The sequence below is a fragment of the Clarias gariepinus genome, chromosome 17 (assembly GCF_024256425.1).
Source record: "Clarias gariepinus isolate MV-2021 ecotype Netherlands chromosome 17, CGAR_prim_01v2, whole genome shotgun sequence".
NCBI lineage: Eukaryota > Metazoa > Chordata > Actinopteri > Siluriformes > Clariidae > Clarias > Clarias gariepinus.
The window spans coordinates 2,112,021-2,127,421 of record NC_071116.1 but is presented as its reverse complement, the minus strand read 5'-3'; the positions used below and the strand labels follow the sequence as shown (position 1 = coordinate 2,127,421).

Genomic DNA, 15,401 nt, shown 5'->3' with positions numbered 1-15,401 from the left:
GGGTCCACAAAATGAGTAGCTACAACAAACATAATAAATATGCTTTAACAAATAGACAAATATATTTGCATTTTTGTTAAATGTAGGCAGAAGTATGTTTACCTACAGACATCCATCAGCATTCACAAAATAATTAGCCATAATAAATAAATAAATAGAGAAACAGATAAATAAAAAAATAGCAAAAAAGCAACATATTTCTATTTATTTATTTATTTATTTATTAAATAATTATTATTTATTAAATGTAGGCAATTTTGTCTAACTATAGAAAGCTTAAATAAATAAATATAATTCAAATATATAATTCAAATTTTTTATTTGTCACATACAGTCATACACAGTAGGAAATGTAGTGAAATGCTTACAAATAAATATTTATACATTTATTTATGTATTAATTAATTTATTAATTTCTTGAATTAAATATAAATATACAAGTACAGCATAAAGTTACAGAAAATTAGTGTCTCATTTAATGTTTTTATTTATTCTTCTTTTAGTTCTTTAACATACTGTTATGTTATCTGAGATATTCTTTATCTATAATCTAACTTCCTCTCAGGTTTCCTTCAGCTCATAAAGTCTTTGGGTTTAGTTCATGTCAGTCCTTTAGTGTTATTATTTATTTATTTTTAATATTAAACTCGAGAGGCTTTTAAACTCAGAGGGGGGAGGGTGTACCCTGAAACTCGGCGCGTGCGTGCGTGCGCGCGCCCACGCGCTCCCTCACCGAACTCTTCCGCGTTCTTTCTTTCAGAGACCCGCGGCGAACAGCCAATCAGAGAGCAGAAGGAGAGAACGACAACTCGAACCCCGCCCTCTTTTGAACGCTGTCGACCAATGCAGAGCTTCGGTTCTTAATATGTTTAAATATTATTATTCTTTCTCCGTCCTCCCCCCTCTCTCCCCCCTCCCTCTCCTTTTCCGGTTTCGCCTCTCAGGGTATGACGTAGTTGGCCGCGCGCGCGCGCCCCCGACGCAGGGCTGGGTTTCCAATTCTTTTTTTTTTTTTTTCTGATGTTTTATTTTTTTTGCGGCGGCGCGCGCGGGGGCACAACAACATGGAGCCGGACATGGAGGACAAAACAGAGCTCATGGTGAGTTAAAGGAAAAATAATTATAATAATAAACAGCAAGAAATGAACGCGAATATGTTTAGGTTCGTAATAACAATAGGAGTAAAAGATGTATTTGAATGGGATGTAGTTTTAGACAGACAAACGGGGAGAAACAGGGACAAATGGCCGGCTAGCAGCGTTAGCACCGACCTTAGGGCACTTAAACACTGCGAAAATGTTCATTTTGGAACAAAAGTGATAAATAGAAGTATTTCTGAGTGTCAGTGAATATAAATGTGAGGTTGAGATAATACGTATAATGAGAGTTAATGTGTTCGAACTGTTCATTACACATTTTAGCAAATAAGCTTAAACAATAAATAATATAACGTTCAGTTAGAGAAAGTGGTGTTTGTGTCTATTTAATAAATGAATTATTCCTTGTTTATTGATTAATTTATTTGTTTATGTATATATTCGTCTATATTTATATATAGAGCAGTTTAGCTAGGCAGGGCCGTGCGCGTTCACAGCCTGGCTATAGATATATTTTTTAAAAATCACCCTTAATGTTTAATTACAGAGCTTAAACACTAGTTCGGATTGTTTAAAAGTCTATCTTGTTTTTTTAATCCAATTGAAATCTCTAAAATACGGTATATAGATTAATTTAAGAATGTACATATGTAAAGCTACGGGGGAGGAGAGAGGAGGAAAAAACTGCATCGACGTTCGTCGTGAGTGAAAGATAAAGGTTGTATCTCAAATGCATAAATCTTTGTAATCTAGTGAGCTACATAGGGAGAAACCCTTGATTTAATCGTGAACAGAGCGCGCGATCAAAGGTAGCACGGAGCTTTTTGGGATACAACCTTTGCTTTTCCGATTGCCTCGGCTAGCTATCTAAGCTAGCCTAAATTTCACTGCGCCATTAAATACTTGCATTTAAACCCTCCTTTTGGACACAGTGAATTGATATAGGTCTAATGTACTGTTTTTAATAACGCTGTGAATCACAATTTACATCCAAAGTTATAAATGAATCCCCCATCCTTTGCTTGTGTTCACTAGCTTGGGTATTAGCATATCCTGCTAACTGCGTAGAAGGAAGTTAGCTTAGCATAGCGTAGTGTAGCAAAGCTAAGCTAGCACGTCGACGCGATCATTCTATCAGCACGCTTATTAATTACATTTTTAATCACATATTTTTTTATGTTAATGCAAAATGAACATATTAATAAACAGTTATGGGAGTTGTAACTTGGTATTTCTGGCTAAGCTAACATTAAAGTAGTTTACTGCAAACCGGTAGCGCTGCTAGTTTTGCTAGCTAGCGTATTCTTTTCCCTTTTTCCTTTTTTTTCTTACATTGATATCCTAACAAAATGATGACCAAATTGTTATATATTTTTTTAAATAAAAAGATTATCGGTTGTTTAGTTATGGTTTTATATTGTAAATCGTTGTAAAATAGTTACAGTTCATATTAATGGTATTAGAATAATAATGTTTTAATTTTCTGTCAATATAAACATATTTATTATAATCTGAAATGTATATTAATATGAATGTGTGCAAGGGCGTTACTAATGGTCATTTATTAAAGATAAAATATGTTAAATGTAGGTTGGTTCATGGAAATCCACTCCCATGATGGTGATTTATTTATTAACTAATTAATGAATGTATTTATTTATTTGGTACTAGAAATAAATTTTTTAAATAATTACTTGCCCCAAAATAGGAGTTTATTTTATTGCTTAAGTAAAATTTTACTTAAATTATCGTTTCGTTTCCACTAAAAGCCGTCCCATCCGGCTATATTTAGTTTCAATCCAAACTTCTAAATCTTTGTTACTAAGTGGTTAATGAGGTTATGATCTGAAACGAGTTCTCGGCTTGATTGATTAGTTCAGCATCATTTACCTGAAGAAGTGTGAAAGTCAGTAAACACAAACCACTTCCTGGACTCGCTTGCTCACATCTGTTCTGTTTTGTTTTCTTATTAATTAATTTATTCCTCCCCAAAACCACATGTGTGTCATCTAAATCAAACAGGAATTATCAAACACCAGCTTTCAGACTTTTAATGAATCATAAATCACTTCTGAGTAATAATGAATATCTGTCTTGGTCATGTTGAGATCCATATCTATAAATTTCCCTCTGTGTCCTCGTCCGTGTCTTTATAAACCCAGGATGTTTTCTTTCCCCTCATCTGATGCTCTTTCCTGCCACGTTGTCCGTGCTGCAATGGCGGCGTGTTACAATGCGGAGCATCTTTCCCGTCGCCGGGCTTTGCTTCCTGTTGCCATGGCTACAGCGGAATGCACCGGAGTAGCCGTCGTTAGGTTTCGCTTCGGCGGGCAGAACCGAGGATGTGCTTCTGTATGTGTAGGAGTTTAGTTTCTGAATTGCAGCGTGCGAGGATGACTCTGTTAGTGTGAGATTAGATTAGATTAGACGAGGGTTGAACAGGTGTAAGGTGCTGCTTGGTGGTGTGGTGATCGTTTAGCCTTTAGTGTTAAAAACGTTAACAGTTTGAGACGTCCTACTAGGGTTTCAGGATTATTGTGGAGTGTCGCTTGCATTGGTGCAGCCAGGCCTTTAATAATAAGTCTTTCTATTCCAATATCAGTGATGCATTTACTGTAGGTACATCTTTGCGTTTTGGTTATTTCTGTCAGGTTGTGTATGCTGCGCTGGCATGTCAGCTCCTTAAAATAAGAACATGAGGCACACTCTGCAATCAAAGTCCCAGAATGCACTGGAGTGGAAACGAAGCCTGAACAAGTTATAGCGAAGACCCGTTTTGGTTCAGCTCTGGTTGGGTCTAGTTAGTGATGTGAGAGAAGACGATCTCAGTGACGTAGTGACTAAAAGAATGAAGCAATGCTGCGTTGTCCTCTTTAACAGGTCGCTTGAACAACAAAAGAGATGGTGGTGGCGAAATGAATGAATATCAAAAGGACAGATCATCACTTTTAGTCATTGTTGTGGCTTGAGGTGAATGAAAAAAAAAACCCAGCAAGTTTGTTGCTACATGACTCAATGGAAATTTGAAATGACTGATGCATGCAGAAAGGAAAATACTGGAAATGTTTTGGTCAGCGTTGTGCTTTTTCAGCTGCTGTCTTGGAGTGCAAACAAAAAAACAGGAATTGTGTGTAATTGAACTTTCCTGTGGCCGAATGTGTGGCACAGAGTCGATCACCCTTTTGCTTTCCCGTGTGTGTGAGTAGATGTAGGCTTCACCCTCTACACCTACCTTTCTTACCCAATACCTTCTCTCTTGAATTGTTTTTACTTTTTAAAATAGTGGCATGAGGGCAAAGCAAGACGTACCTATCAAACACAACACAAGTTCATCTTTGTGGGTTTTGCATAACCAACCTAAAAAAAATTTTTTTCTTTTACATTAAATGTGAGATTAACATTATCACATACCCAATATGATATGCAGTAAAATGCTTATATAACTGACAATGACTTAAAGGTAGAAAAATTGCAGAGCAAATGAAAATATCCATCAAAAGATATAGAAGTTGCTGAAAAAATAAATAAATAAGCTGGAGATAAGTCCCAGTATATAACAGAATTGAAATTGAAACTACACAGGAATGTGTATAAAAATATTGAAATAATAAATAGAATAAAGCACTGCTGCATCGTTTTCTTTAAACAGCACGGTTGAACGACAAAAGAGGGTAAAGTTGAAAAGTCGATGGTGAAATAAACAAATATTCAAAGGACAGATCTTCGCTTTGAGTCATTGTTCTGGCTGGAGGTGAATGAAAACTACAAATTTGGTTCCTATATGACTGAATGTAACGCTGAAATGACTGGCCCGTGTATGGCTGTAAGCTCCGCCCAGAAAAACCGAGATACTTCTTTGAACTTACGGTTTCATCTTCGAACTGATTCAAGTGTCCAGAAATGTTAAAAAAACCTTTCCGTAAAGATGTCTAAGGTTAGTCAACGTGAAACGTACCTCTCTGCAAACATCTTAGCATACACAAGTGCATTAACATAAACCTGACGAGTCCGAAACCAGGATTCAATGACGACTGATTTAATTGGAAAATTTGAAAGAAAAATCATTTCTTTTTTTTTTTCTTCCCCCCTTACAGAACACCTCAGTTATGGAATCTCATACTGGAGAGATTTCTCCAAAGACCACAACAGTATTTAAGGTGAGACTGAGATCATGAAGCTTATCTCATTATTAATCCATTCATATTGTCTCTCTATTGTATTGTGTAATTCATTTATATCTTATAAAAAAATACAAACGTTGTGTAACTATTGATGGCCTGAGGTAGATTTTTTTTTATATCATCTATTCCTGAAGTGCTTTATTCCTTTTAAACCCTACATCGTTTTGCCAACTATTAGAAATTTTAATAAAATACATAATCTAATGCTGATTTTTTCAATCGTCTGTTGAAGTGATGAGTTTAATGTCTCTGACATAAGATCGTTTCTGTTATCACCTTCACATGCTAATAGCAGGCGTAAAGAGAAATCACGTAGCAACTAACATTACTTTAGGAATTGTCATGGCTTTTTAATCACCTGACAACCAGAACATGTGACCAGGTATCACGTAGCTTGATTACCTGCACGGTGCAAACAGCTAACGAATAACGCAGGTTGGAGAAATAGCTTGAATGGGTGATGTAACCAAGAGTCACATCAAACCAGCGAAATAACACGCATCCCTGTTTTTTGTCATTAATTTCCCCCCCTCTCCTCCTTAAGATCACCAACGGCCCCTTGTCAGGCTCGAGAAAGCGGCCATCGGAGGGCAACTACGAGAAAGAGAAGGACGTGTGCATCCAGCTGTTTGACCAGTGGTCTGAGGCCGACCAGGTGGAGTTTGTGGAGCATCTGATATCACGCATGTGTCACTATCAGCACGGCCACATCAACTCCTACCTCAAACCCATGCTGCAGAGGGACTTCATCACAGCGCTGCCAGGTATACAACACACACCCACACATACATACATGGGCATGTGATGGACCTTGTATACAGATGTCACTCTGGTTAGATTTTTGACCAGGTGTTTACAGATGTGTAGGTTTTAGGTCTGTCTCGGGTTTGAATTTAACTTATCTTTTTGCTGTTACAGAGAGTGACTAACATCGAAACTCTCTTCATGCTTTTTTTTTTTTGTGATTTTTGTTTGTTTATTGTTTTATTTATTTATTTTCCATCTCCGAACCTGACTGTAACAGGGAGACCGGGTAGTGTTAGTACACAAGAGTTTCACACGCGTGTTACGTCCAGGACGTTACTCGTGGACGATTGTGTGTATACTTGTGATTGTGACTGCTGTGTGTGTGTGATTTAGCTCAGGGTCTGGACCACATAGCGGAGAACATCCTGTCGTTCCTGGATGCTCGCTCGCTGTGTTCGGCCGAGCTGGTGTGTAAGGAGTGGCAGCGCGTCATTTCAGAGGGCATGCTGTGGAAGAAGCTGATCGAGCGCATGGTGCGGACCGACCCGCTCTGGAAAGGCCTGTCCGAGAGACACCAGTGGTGAGACGTCACGCTGACACTTGTCCTCATTCACTCAACACATTTACAGATCTACAGGTTCAGTTCAAATTAGGGTAAAGAAGGAGGTAATGGATTGTGTGAGGAATCTTTAACTGTTGCATGCGTAGAGTTCAACGTACATTAGTGTGTTTAGGGAAATGAAGAGCGAAAAGTTGCAGCAATTTAGCTAAATACATCAAGGCTACACTAAAAATATCATAAATTTAGATAAATTTATCATCTTCCATCCTGCTCATTAAAAAAAAAAATTCTAATAAATCTTACGCATTTCTGGAGGCGTTTTTTTTTCTGAGAACGCTGCGTCTGCCTTCTGATCTGCAGCTTGTTGTTTGTTTATTTCCACCGAAGTGCTTCCCTCTGATGTGGTTTTTCACTTTCGGCCACGGTTTCACTCGAAATGCTAGCGCGCTGACGTGGGGTGTTGGCGTCTTTTGTCTCTCCTCAGAGGACGGTTTACTGAAACCGCGCATGTGTTTCTGTCTTGCAGGGAGAAGTACCTATTCAAGAACCGCACTACAGAAGTCCCGCCGAACTCTTACTACCGATCTCTGTACCCCAAAATCATTCAGGACATTGAGGTGAGTGTGAGACGAGGACGCGTCCTCGCTTTAATGGCATGCGCGCGCATGAGAGAGGATTTGAGGTGGACACGACCACTTATCATACCGCCATGATACGCAAGAAACAAAATTACATCTGTTAGTTCTTATTAATTAATAAATATGTTTTATAATTTTATATATATATATATAATTTAGCTGGTTAATCTTTTAAACTATTAAATAATGTACTTGTAGAATCATTTAAGCTTGTAGAAACTTTAAATTAATTTATTTTTGTTTAATTAAAAATTATTTATTCAACTGCATTATAGTTTATTCATTCATACATTTAAATGCTAAATAATTATCGCAATTCTATTCATTTATTTAATTATATTTTTTCCATTTACTTTTACTCCTGTGTGTACTTATTTAAATATTTATTCATTTGTTTATTTTGGTTTATTTATGTAAATGTTTAGTGATATACATTAATTTGATCTAATTTATTTATTTATTTATTTTCAAATCCTGTATTATATATTTTTTTTATCATTTATTAGTAAGCATTAGTGTAATGGTATTTATTTATAGTTTGTTTTTAGTTACAGTATTCTGCTGATTTCATTTTTATTGATTTATAATTATTTTCTTTTCCTTTTATGACTCCTATTATTAGTTGGATTTCTAATAACACATCGCTTTTCTTGTTCAACCTAATTGCGTTTTTCATCAGGCAAATATTATTAAAAACTGAAAATGTTTAAAAATGACTAATTTGTTTATTTGTTCACTGTGTATTAGAGCCTAATTGAATCCATTAGAAAGCGCAGTGGGTAAAAACAGAAATAAATAGTCATCACGTCCTGAGCTGTGTTTATCCATTTTGCCTTTTTTTTCTTTTTTTTTGTGTCACGACATGTGGGTGTGTGTGTTTTTTAGTGCAGAAGTAAAAATCAGCCTTAAGCATGGAAAAACAGTTCATTTTAACAAAAAGCTAATGAGGGGAAATATGAGGGATTTGGTTTGAACTTCCAGAAACACGCCATTATAAAACCATTAAATCTAATAATTGCGTTAATAACCTGTGACAATCTTCTTTCCTGTTCCCAGACCATTGAGGCAAACTGGCGCTGTGGACGGCACAACCTTCAGAGGATCCAGTGCAGGTCTGAGAACAGTAAAGGCGTCTACTGCCTCCAGTATGACGACGACAAGATCATCAGCGGCCTCCGAGACAACTCCATCAAGGCACGTGACATGATCGGCTCGTCTCGGGGCCGACTGGTGTCGGGGCACAGTTTGTGCAAAAGTTTTCATGCACTTTGAAAATTTTTTTCCACGTTTTTTTGTCATGTTACAACCACATACGTAAATCTATTTTTTGGGGGGTGGGGGGATGGTGTTATGTGACTGATGGGGGACAAATCGAAATGTACGCCACATCTTTTAAGATATTTATTTGTAAAAGAAAAAAAAAATGTATTATTTTCCATCCACTTCACAATTACACTCCTGCTCAAAAGTTTGTGATCACCTGGGATCAGATTTCTTTTTTTTATTATTTATTTATTTTCTACATTCTACAACAATACTGGGGATTTCAAAACTATAAAATAACACATTAGGTAATTATGCAACAACAGTCATTTGTTATTTCAAGACGTTAGGGTCAGTTATTCTGGAACAGTTCTCATGAGAACGTTATTGTGTCGAATGTGTTTGTGAAACCCATCAAGCTCCATGATGAAACTGTCTCTCATGAAGACCTTCCCAGGAAAACAAGACCAAAAGTAAGCTCTGCTGCAAAGGAGAAGTTCGTTTAGAGTCACCAGTCTCAGATTAGAGCCGTTTTGAAGCTTTACTGAGCAGAAATAGCAGATATACATCTCTTATCATGTTTTGAATTATAAACGCCTTCAGTATTGTTTTACGGTGTAGAGAGAAATAAACATCAGGAACGACTGTGGAGTTAGAAGGGGTGTAACTTTTAAGCAGGGTGTTTGTGCCATTTTGTGCTGGTCTATCGTGTGAAATCCCAAAGCGTTTACGTTTGTTGTTGTAACGTGACACAATGTGGAAAAGTTCAAAGTTATTATTATTATTTATTTTCGTAAGCGAGCTAGTGCTAGATGTTGGGAGTATTGATCTTTAGATTTAAACACAGTGTGTGGTGTGGAGTTGGTGCACGTGTGAACCTGTACTACCTGAATATTGTAGTTAATCTGTACGCGCGTGTGTGTTCAGATTTGGGACAAGCAGTCTTTGGAGTGTTTGAAGATTCTAACCGGACACACAGGGTCAGTTCTGTGTCTGCAGTACGACGAGCGCGTCATCGTCACCGGCTCCTCAGACTCCACCGTCAGGTTTGTTTTCCTTCTTCATCTCCTCTCTGTCTGTTGCTCTCTTTAATGCTTGACCTGCCTAGCACAAGATTTACCCCCTCATTTTAACCCCTCCCAGGGTGTGGGACGTGAACTCGGGCGAGGTGCTGAACACTCTGATCCACCACAACGAGGCCGTGCTGCACCTGCGCTTCTGTAACGGTCTGATGGTGACCTGCTCCAAGGACCGCTCCATCGCCGTGTGGGACATGGCCTCGCCTACTGATATCAGCCTGCGCCGCGTGCTCGTGGGTCACAGGGCCGCCGTCAACGTGGTCGACTTCGATGACAAGTACATCGTCTCTGCCTCTGGGGACCGCACCATAAAGGTGAGCGACATGGGCATCTTAACCTGAGACTTGAGCAGCTCTTTTGTACTGGCGCGTCATTATGAAATGTCATTTGTTTCAGTAATGTGCAAGAAAAAGAAAAAATTATATAGAGGCCACGCACATGTTTTTAGGCAATGGCAGGCAGAGATGCCACACCTTCCTTTCTAATGCCGATGGAGGCCACGCCCACTTTACTAGACAAACATTGAAGAGTGATGGAAAGAAACAATAAATCCTGTTTCCCCCCCCCAAAAAAAAGATTCAACATTTAAAATCAAATCGCAGTGCCAAAGCCATTTCTTTATTACTTGAGAAATTAAAACTTGTCTCATCACTGTCACGTTAAGTAGAATAACTCTGGTCAAATAAATTTTAAACCTATAAATTGTGCTGTCGATCAATACCACAAACAGCAGAAGTTTATTTATTTTGTAGTCCTATGCTTCACCTCCAGCAGAGGGCGCTGTACATCAGCTGAATTTATGATCCCGAGTCCACGGAGACTCTCGAGAGTTCAGTTCTGCCAGACTGCGGTGTATCGGTTCACCTCGGCTGGAATCGCTTCCCGTCTCCTGCCCTCGTGTCTCCCAGACTCTGGATTTTTCAGCCAGTCGGGATTCCAGGAACACACGGCCCTGGGAATCTCGCCAAACCGTCCTGCATAGGGGAAAAAAAAACACAGCGCTTCCATCCTCTGAAAACATTCCGCAAATAATGAGGCAGGGCCGTCCAGGAGTGTGTGTGTGTGTGTGTGCGTGCGTGCTCGCGCACACACACGCACGCTCATGTTTCACATGATCCAGCATGGCACAAGTGTACAAGACTGAGTCTCGTCACTGTTTTAAGAGTGGATCATTGATGCAAGGGGTCAAAGGTCGACTTGCTGTCTCTGCAGGTTTGGAGCACGAGTACGTGTGAGTTTGTACGCACCCTGAACGGGCACAAGCGAGGAATCGCCTGCCTTCAGTACAGAGACCGGCTCGTGGTCAGCGGTTCCTCGGACAACACCATCAGGTATGTGTGTGTGTGTGTATGTGTGTGTGTGTGTGTGTGTGTGTGTGATGGAAAATGTGTTTATCATTTAATAAATGGCTTATGTTCAGTGTTCAGTGCTCAATCTGGCTGTCCGTCTCTCTGTGCGTAATGCAATCACGTCCTGTTGAAAAGCACTGGCTGTGCTTGCCCAGGAGAGAATTTAATATTCGTCCATCTCTCCGGTTTTGTCCTCAGGCTATGGGATATCGAGTGTGGTGCCTGTTTGCGGGTTTTGGAAGGACATGAGGAGCTGGTGCGCTGCATCCGCTTCGACAACAAGAGGATCGTCAGTGGCGCCTACGACGGGTAAGAATTGTCCAGGGAACAAATTTCACTTTAATTTTAACATCATTAAAATTATTTAAAAAGAAGGTGAGTTGGGAATCTATAAAAAGATAAAAAAATAAATTTAAAAAAAAGTGAGGACCAGGGCTAACATTATGGTGCAAAACATTAAGCAAGGTGTTGTCTAGGTTCCTCATGTGCCATCAGGGTCGCTCCTGATCCAGCAGGGCGTCTGGAGATGTTTCTGGCACCAGGGCATTGCCAGCGGATCCTTTATGTGTTGTGGGTTAAGGGGCGGGGCCTTTATGAATCGGACTTGTTTTTCCAGGGCATCACATGGGTGCTTAACCAGTCGAGATTATTTAAAAAAAAATTGGATTGGTAGGGTTTACGTTGTATATTCGCGCCATAGGCGTATATGAGACTCACTTTGTCGGACATACGAACAGATCCGACTTATGAATGTGCTCCTGGAGTGGAAATCGTTCATAAGTCGGGGGCTACCTGTATATTTAATCGGGATGATTATAAAATACTCGAAATACGGATCGAATCAACAACCAGGTATCATGATATCATATCGGTCTGTCCCTGGTGAGTCCCATCCCTGTTAATCATATTGGGGTCTGGGGACATTCAAGGCCATGTCTGGTGTCTTTTTTTTTTTTGACGGTCTTCCAGCAATCTTTGCTCCATTGGCTTTTCAGGAGGTTTCTTGTATCTAAATAATAAATAAGTGTTAATGTATTAATCTTTTGGGTGATCGTGAATGGCCAACAATTAATTTCCAACAAAAGTGCAGAAATTCATGTGAACTTTCTCAGGCACGTTAATTTCATCCTTAAGCAGCGTTTTTGTAAGAACGGCACAAATAATCAGTATTTAATAAACTGCATCACGTTTGAATGTTATTAAAAAGCTTTGTGGAAAGTCACGAGTCCTATTCTTTAAGACTGCTGCGTCAAAAAAAGTTGAATCGTTTAGCACCTCTGAGTTGTCATTTGTTTATTCCAGAGCTGTGGGATTTAAATGAGTTACGCAATTAAATCATTACTTTTTTTTCAAATTCAAAATTGATTCAGATTAAAAAAAAAAAAAAAATTAAGTAAACTTGCAAACACTAAACATTCTAAAATAGATGACTTTCTTGAACATATCTGGCCTTGCAAGTTCCATCAAAGTTCTTGCAAGATGCTTCTTTTGTGAGTGTTTTGTTTCTTCTTTTGATCATATGGTGATCGTCACCGCCACCTACTGGCCTGAAGTGTGGAACGATGCGTTGGCAGGAAAAAAAAAACAAGACATTTAAACCCTCAATAGCACAAGTTCCGCGGCGCTTTAACATTTATTGAATACTCTCAATGCGTCAAAACCTGTAAGAAATGCATCCGCTTGAGACGAATCAGACGGCGTCCGAATCGACAGTCTGGCTCTGACTCCCAGCTCCGGTTTACACGTGACGGTGACTCGCGCGGTTTTCGTGAAGCGCATCGGCACATCTGCGAGACATCACCGAAGACCTGGATGTGATTTAAGCCGCGTGTTCAAGTCGAGTTCGAGTTTATTCGGCGTCAAATTGCTCAAGACGCATTTGACATGCCTGTGGTGAAGCTCAGGTAAACTGTTAACATATTACAAGAGACAAACGGGCAACAGCTGGCAGCGATATTGAGACAAATATGATTTAAGGCGAAACGCAGCGAGAATAGAGCGTGAGGGAGCTTAGCGCCATTAGGGTCGGAGCTGCAGGCGTGAAGGTCTGACGCGTGACTGGGCAGATTGATGAGGTATATAGGGGAATACGTGCATACGGTTCATCTGGTTATACTTTTTGACGCGTGAGATATATATTGTATTTAGCATGAATATGAAATTGTCTTCAAGACAATTGTTAAAAGTAGTCTCAATCTAATATACATTACATCAAGACAATATTGAACTTTGAATATATTTCGTTTAAAAAATATCGTTTTAAAGAGATCCAGGCCCACCTGTAGGCCAAGTTGCTGACTTGTTATTGTCTTGTGTTGCCATGGAAATGAAATGACTGAGTGTTGCGCAAGCAAGGACATATAAACAAGTCTTATTACAAGATCAATTTTTTTTTTAATGCAGAAAAATTAAAGTATGGGACCTGCAGGCTGCCTTGGATCCTCGAGCGCCAGCTAGCACTCTGTGTCTACGAACACTGGTGGTGAGTCACCTTAGGACACACACAATCATACACTCGTAGACTCGTCCTGTTTTTTTTTTTTTTTTTATGTATTTATTTTTTCATCTCACCCCTGACCTGTCTATGTCCTCATCTACTGAGTGATGAACAACTCATGAAAATGTCGAAAAGAGACAGTTACTTGAACTAAGATGGGTAAAGTAAGTGTGTGTTTGCGTGTTTGAAGGAGCACTCGGGCCGCGTGTTCCGGCTGCAGTTTGACGAGTTCCAGATCATCAGTAGTTCCCATGACGACACCATTCTCATCTGGGATTTCTTGAACGTGTCGACTAACGGACAAATGGAAGGGCGGTCGCCGTCGCGCACGTATACGTACATATCCAGATAGCAGGTGAACGAACCCTCAGATTTCTGATACTAATGGAGATGAATATAGTCTTCTGTTCTACTGCATTACACTTACGTGTGTGTGTCTGTGTGTTTTTAAACAGGGTGGCCCTGGAAGCGTGCAGAGTGTGTGAGTGTGTGCGCAGGGACTGTCCTGATGACCGAGTCTCTGTGGTTAAGTGTGCCAGGATAAGAGGTCGAGGAGCACCACCCCTGTCCTCCCCTCTCTCTCTTACTCTTCTCCCTTCTTTTTTCGTTACATTCTGATCCCCTCTTGACGACACACATGCACACTCTATTTCTCTCTCTCTGTCTCACTCTTTCTCAGACACACACAAATACACACACGCACAAACGCGCCCCAAGCTCCCTCTCCGCTGTGTAGGAGGATGATGGAGAGAGAGAGGGACGCTGCCGAGGGCGAGCTCATCCAGCCTGACATCCAGCCCTAGCCCTGCCTCCGGGCCCAAGGACTATTTATCTGTTGATATTTTTATTTCTCATTCTTTTGGTGGAAAAAAAAAAAGCAAAACGTGGAAGTGACTCTTCCTTCCATGAGGACTGTGTTTGCATGAATGAACAATGGGACTGTTGAAGACGGTCAGCCCTGTTTCTGTCTTTATTTGTTATTGTATATTTTTTTCCTATTTTTTATTTTTCCCCCCTTTTTTAACTTGGGAGATCAACTTTGTTTCGCCTTTTTTTGTGGTGATGTACTAATACCTGTAGTTTCCTTCTTTTCAGATTCCTCTCCAGTCTGTCGCTCCGTTCCCTTTCACGTTCTTTGCTAGCTCTAGCTCTCTCTCTCTCTTTCTCGCTCTCTCTAGCGCTCTCTCTCTCTTTCTCGCTCTCCCTCTTTCTGTCTTGATCCCTTTCGCTGTCTGCTTGTCTAGGTTCCGAATGACCCCTAAGTGATCGCAGTTTAGTTGTAAACAGAAATGTCTTGTCTAAAATGGTGTTGTATATTGAAAAGATTTTTTAAAGGAAAAAAAAGCATTATTATTAATAAGAATAAAGTACTTGACTGTGAAGGAGTGTTAACTAACAGGCAGTGTTTGCAGTTTTTGTGTGTGTATGAGTGAGGGTCTGTTTGCATGTGTGAGAGTGATGCGTATAGAAGTTTTGGTAAAGTACGTTTTAAGTGAAATCAGTTTGAATTGCAATCCCCAACTCTTCCACTAGGGCTTGAAATTTATTTTATATCTAGACACATTCTTTTTATGTTCCTGCTCCAATATTCAACACTCTTCTTCTTCTTTTTTTTAATAGAAATCAGAATGAGAGAAACTTTTTTATTTTATTTTTTTTATTAGTATTTATGACATTTAAACCCACTCTATTAAACGTTTTATTTTTAACGTTTCCAGAAAACGAGGTTAGGCTTCGGCTACACTGTAATTGGACTGGAGGGGGAGGTGGGGGGGGGGAGAGTCACCTGTTTTTAAACACTTTTTTTTGTGTGTTTACGCTCACGATTATGTACCATGAAGAATTTCGCTCATTTGGTCCTCACTTCGTCACCACCTGTCCCTTTGACCGGACCTGAATGTGTGTTGTGTTGAACAGTGTAAGATTGTGAGGTGTCTGTCTGAGAGAGAGAGAATCTGTGTTTCAAAGAAAGGATCAAAATCAAGACT

General features: G+C 39.6%; 1 protein-coding gene across 1 annotated transcript; it reads left to right on the top strand.

The window, feature by feature from the left end:
* Positions 1 to 954: 954 nt before the first annotated feature.
* Positions 955 to 14,809, top strand: fbxw11b (F-box and WD repeat domain containing 11b). The gene is made up of 13 exons (XM_053476049.1): positions 955 to 1,100; positions 5,192 to 5,254; positions 5,823 to 6,042; positions 6,419 to 6,605; positions 7,114 to 7,204; positions 8,282 to 8,419; positions 9,416 to 9,534; positions 9,632 to 9,881; positions 10,780 to 10,898; positions 11,115 to 11,225; positions 13,320 to 13,398; positions 13,604 to 13,768; positions 13,869 to 14,809. Exons 1-12 carry the CDS (start codon positions 1,065 to 1,067, stop codon positions 13,763 to 13,765), a joined length of 1,575 nt encoding a protein of 524 aa, XP_053332024.1. The 5' UTR covers positions 955 to 1,064; the 3' UTR covers positions 13,766 to 13,768; positions 13,869 to 14,809.
* Positions 14,810 to 15,401: the final 592 nt, after the last annotated feature.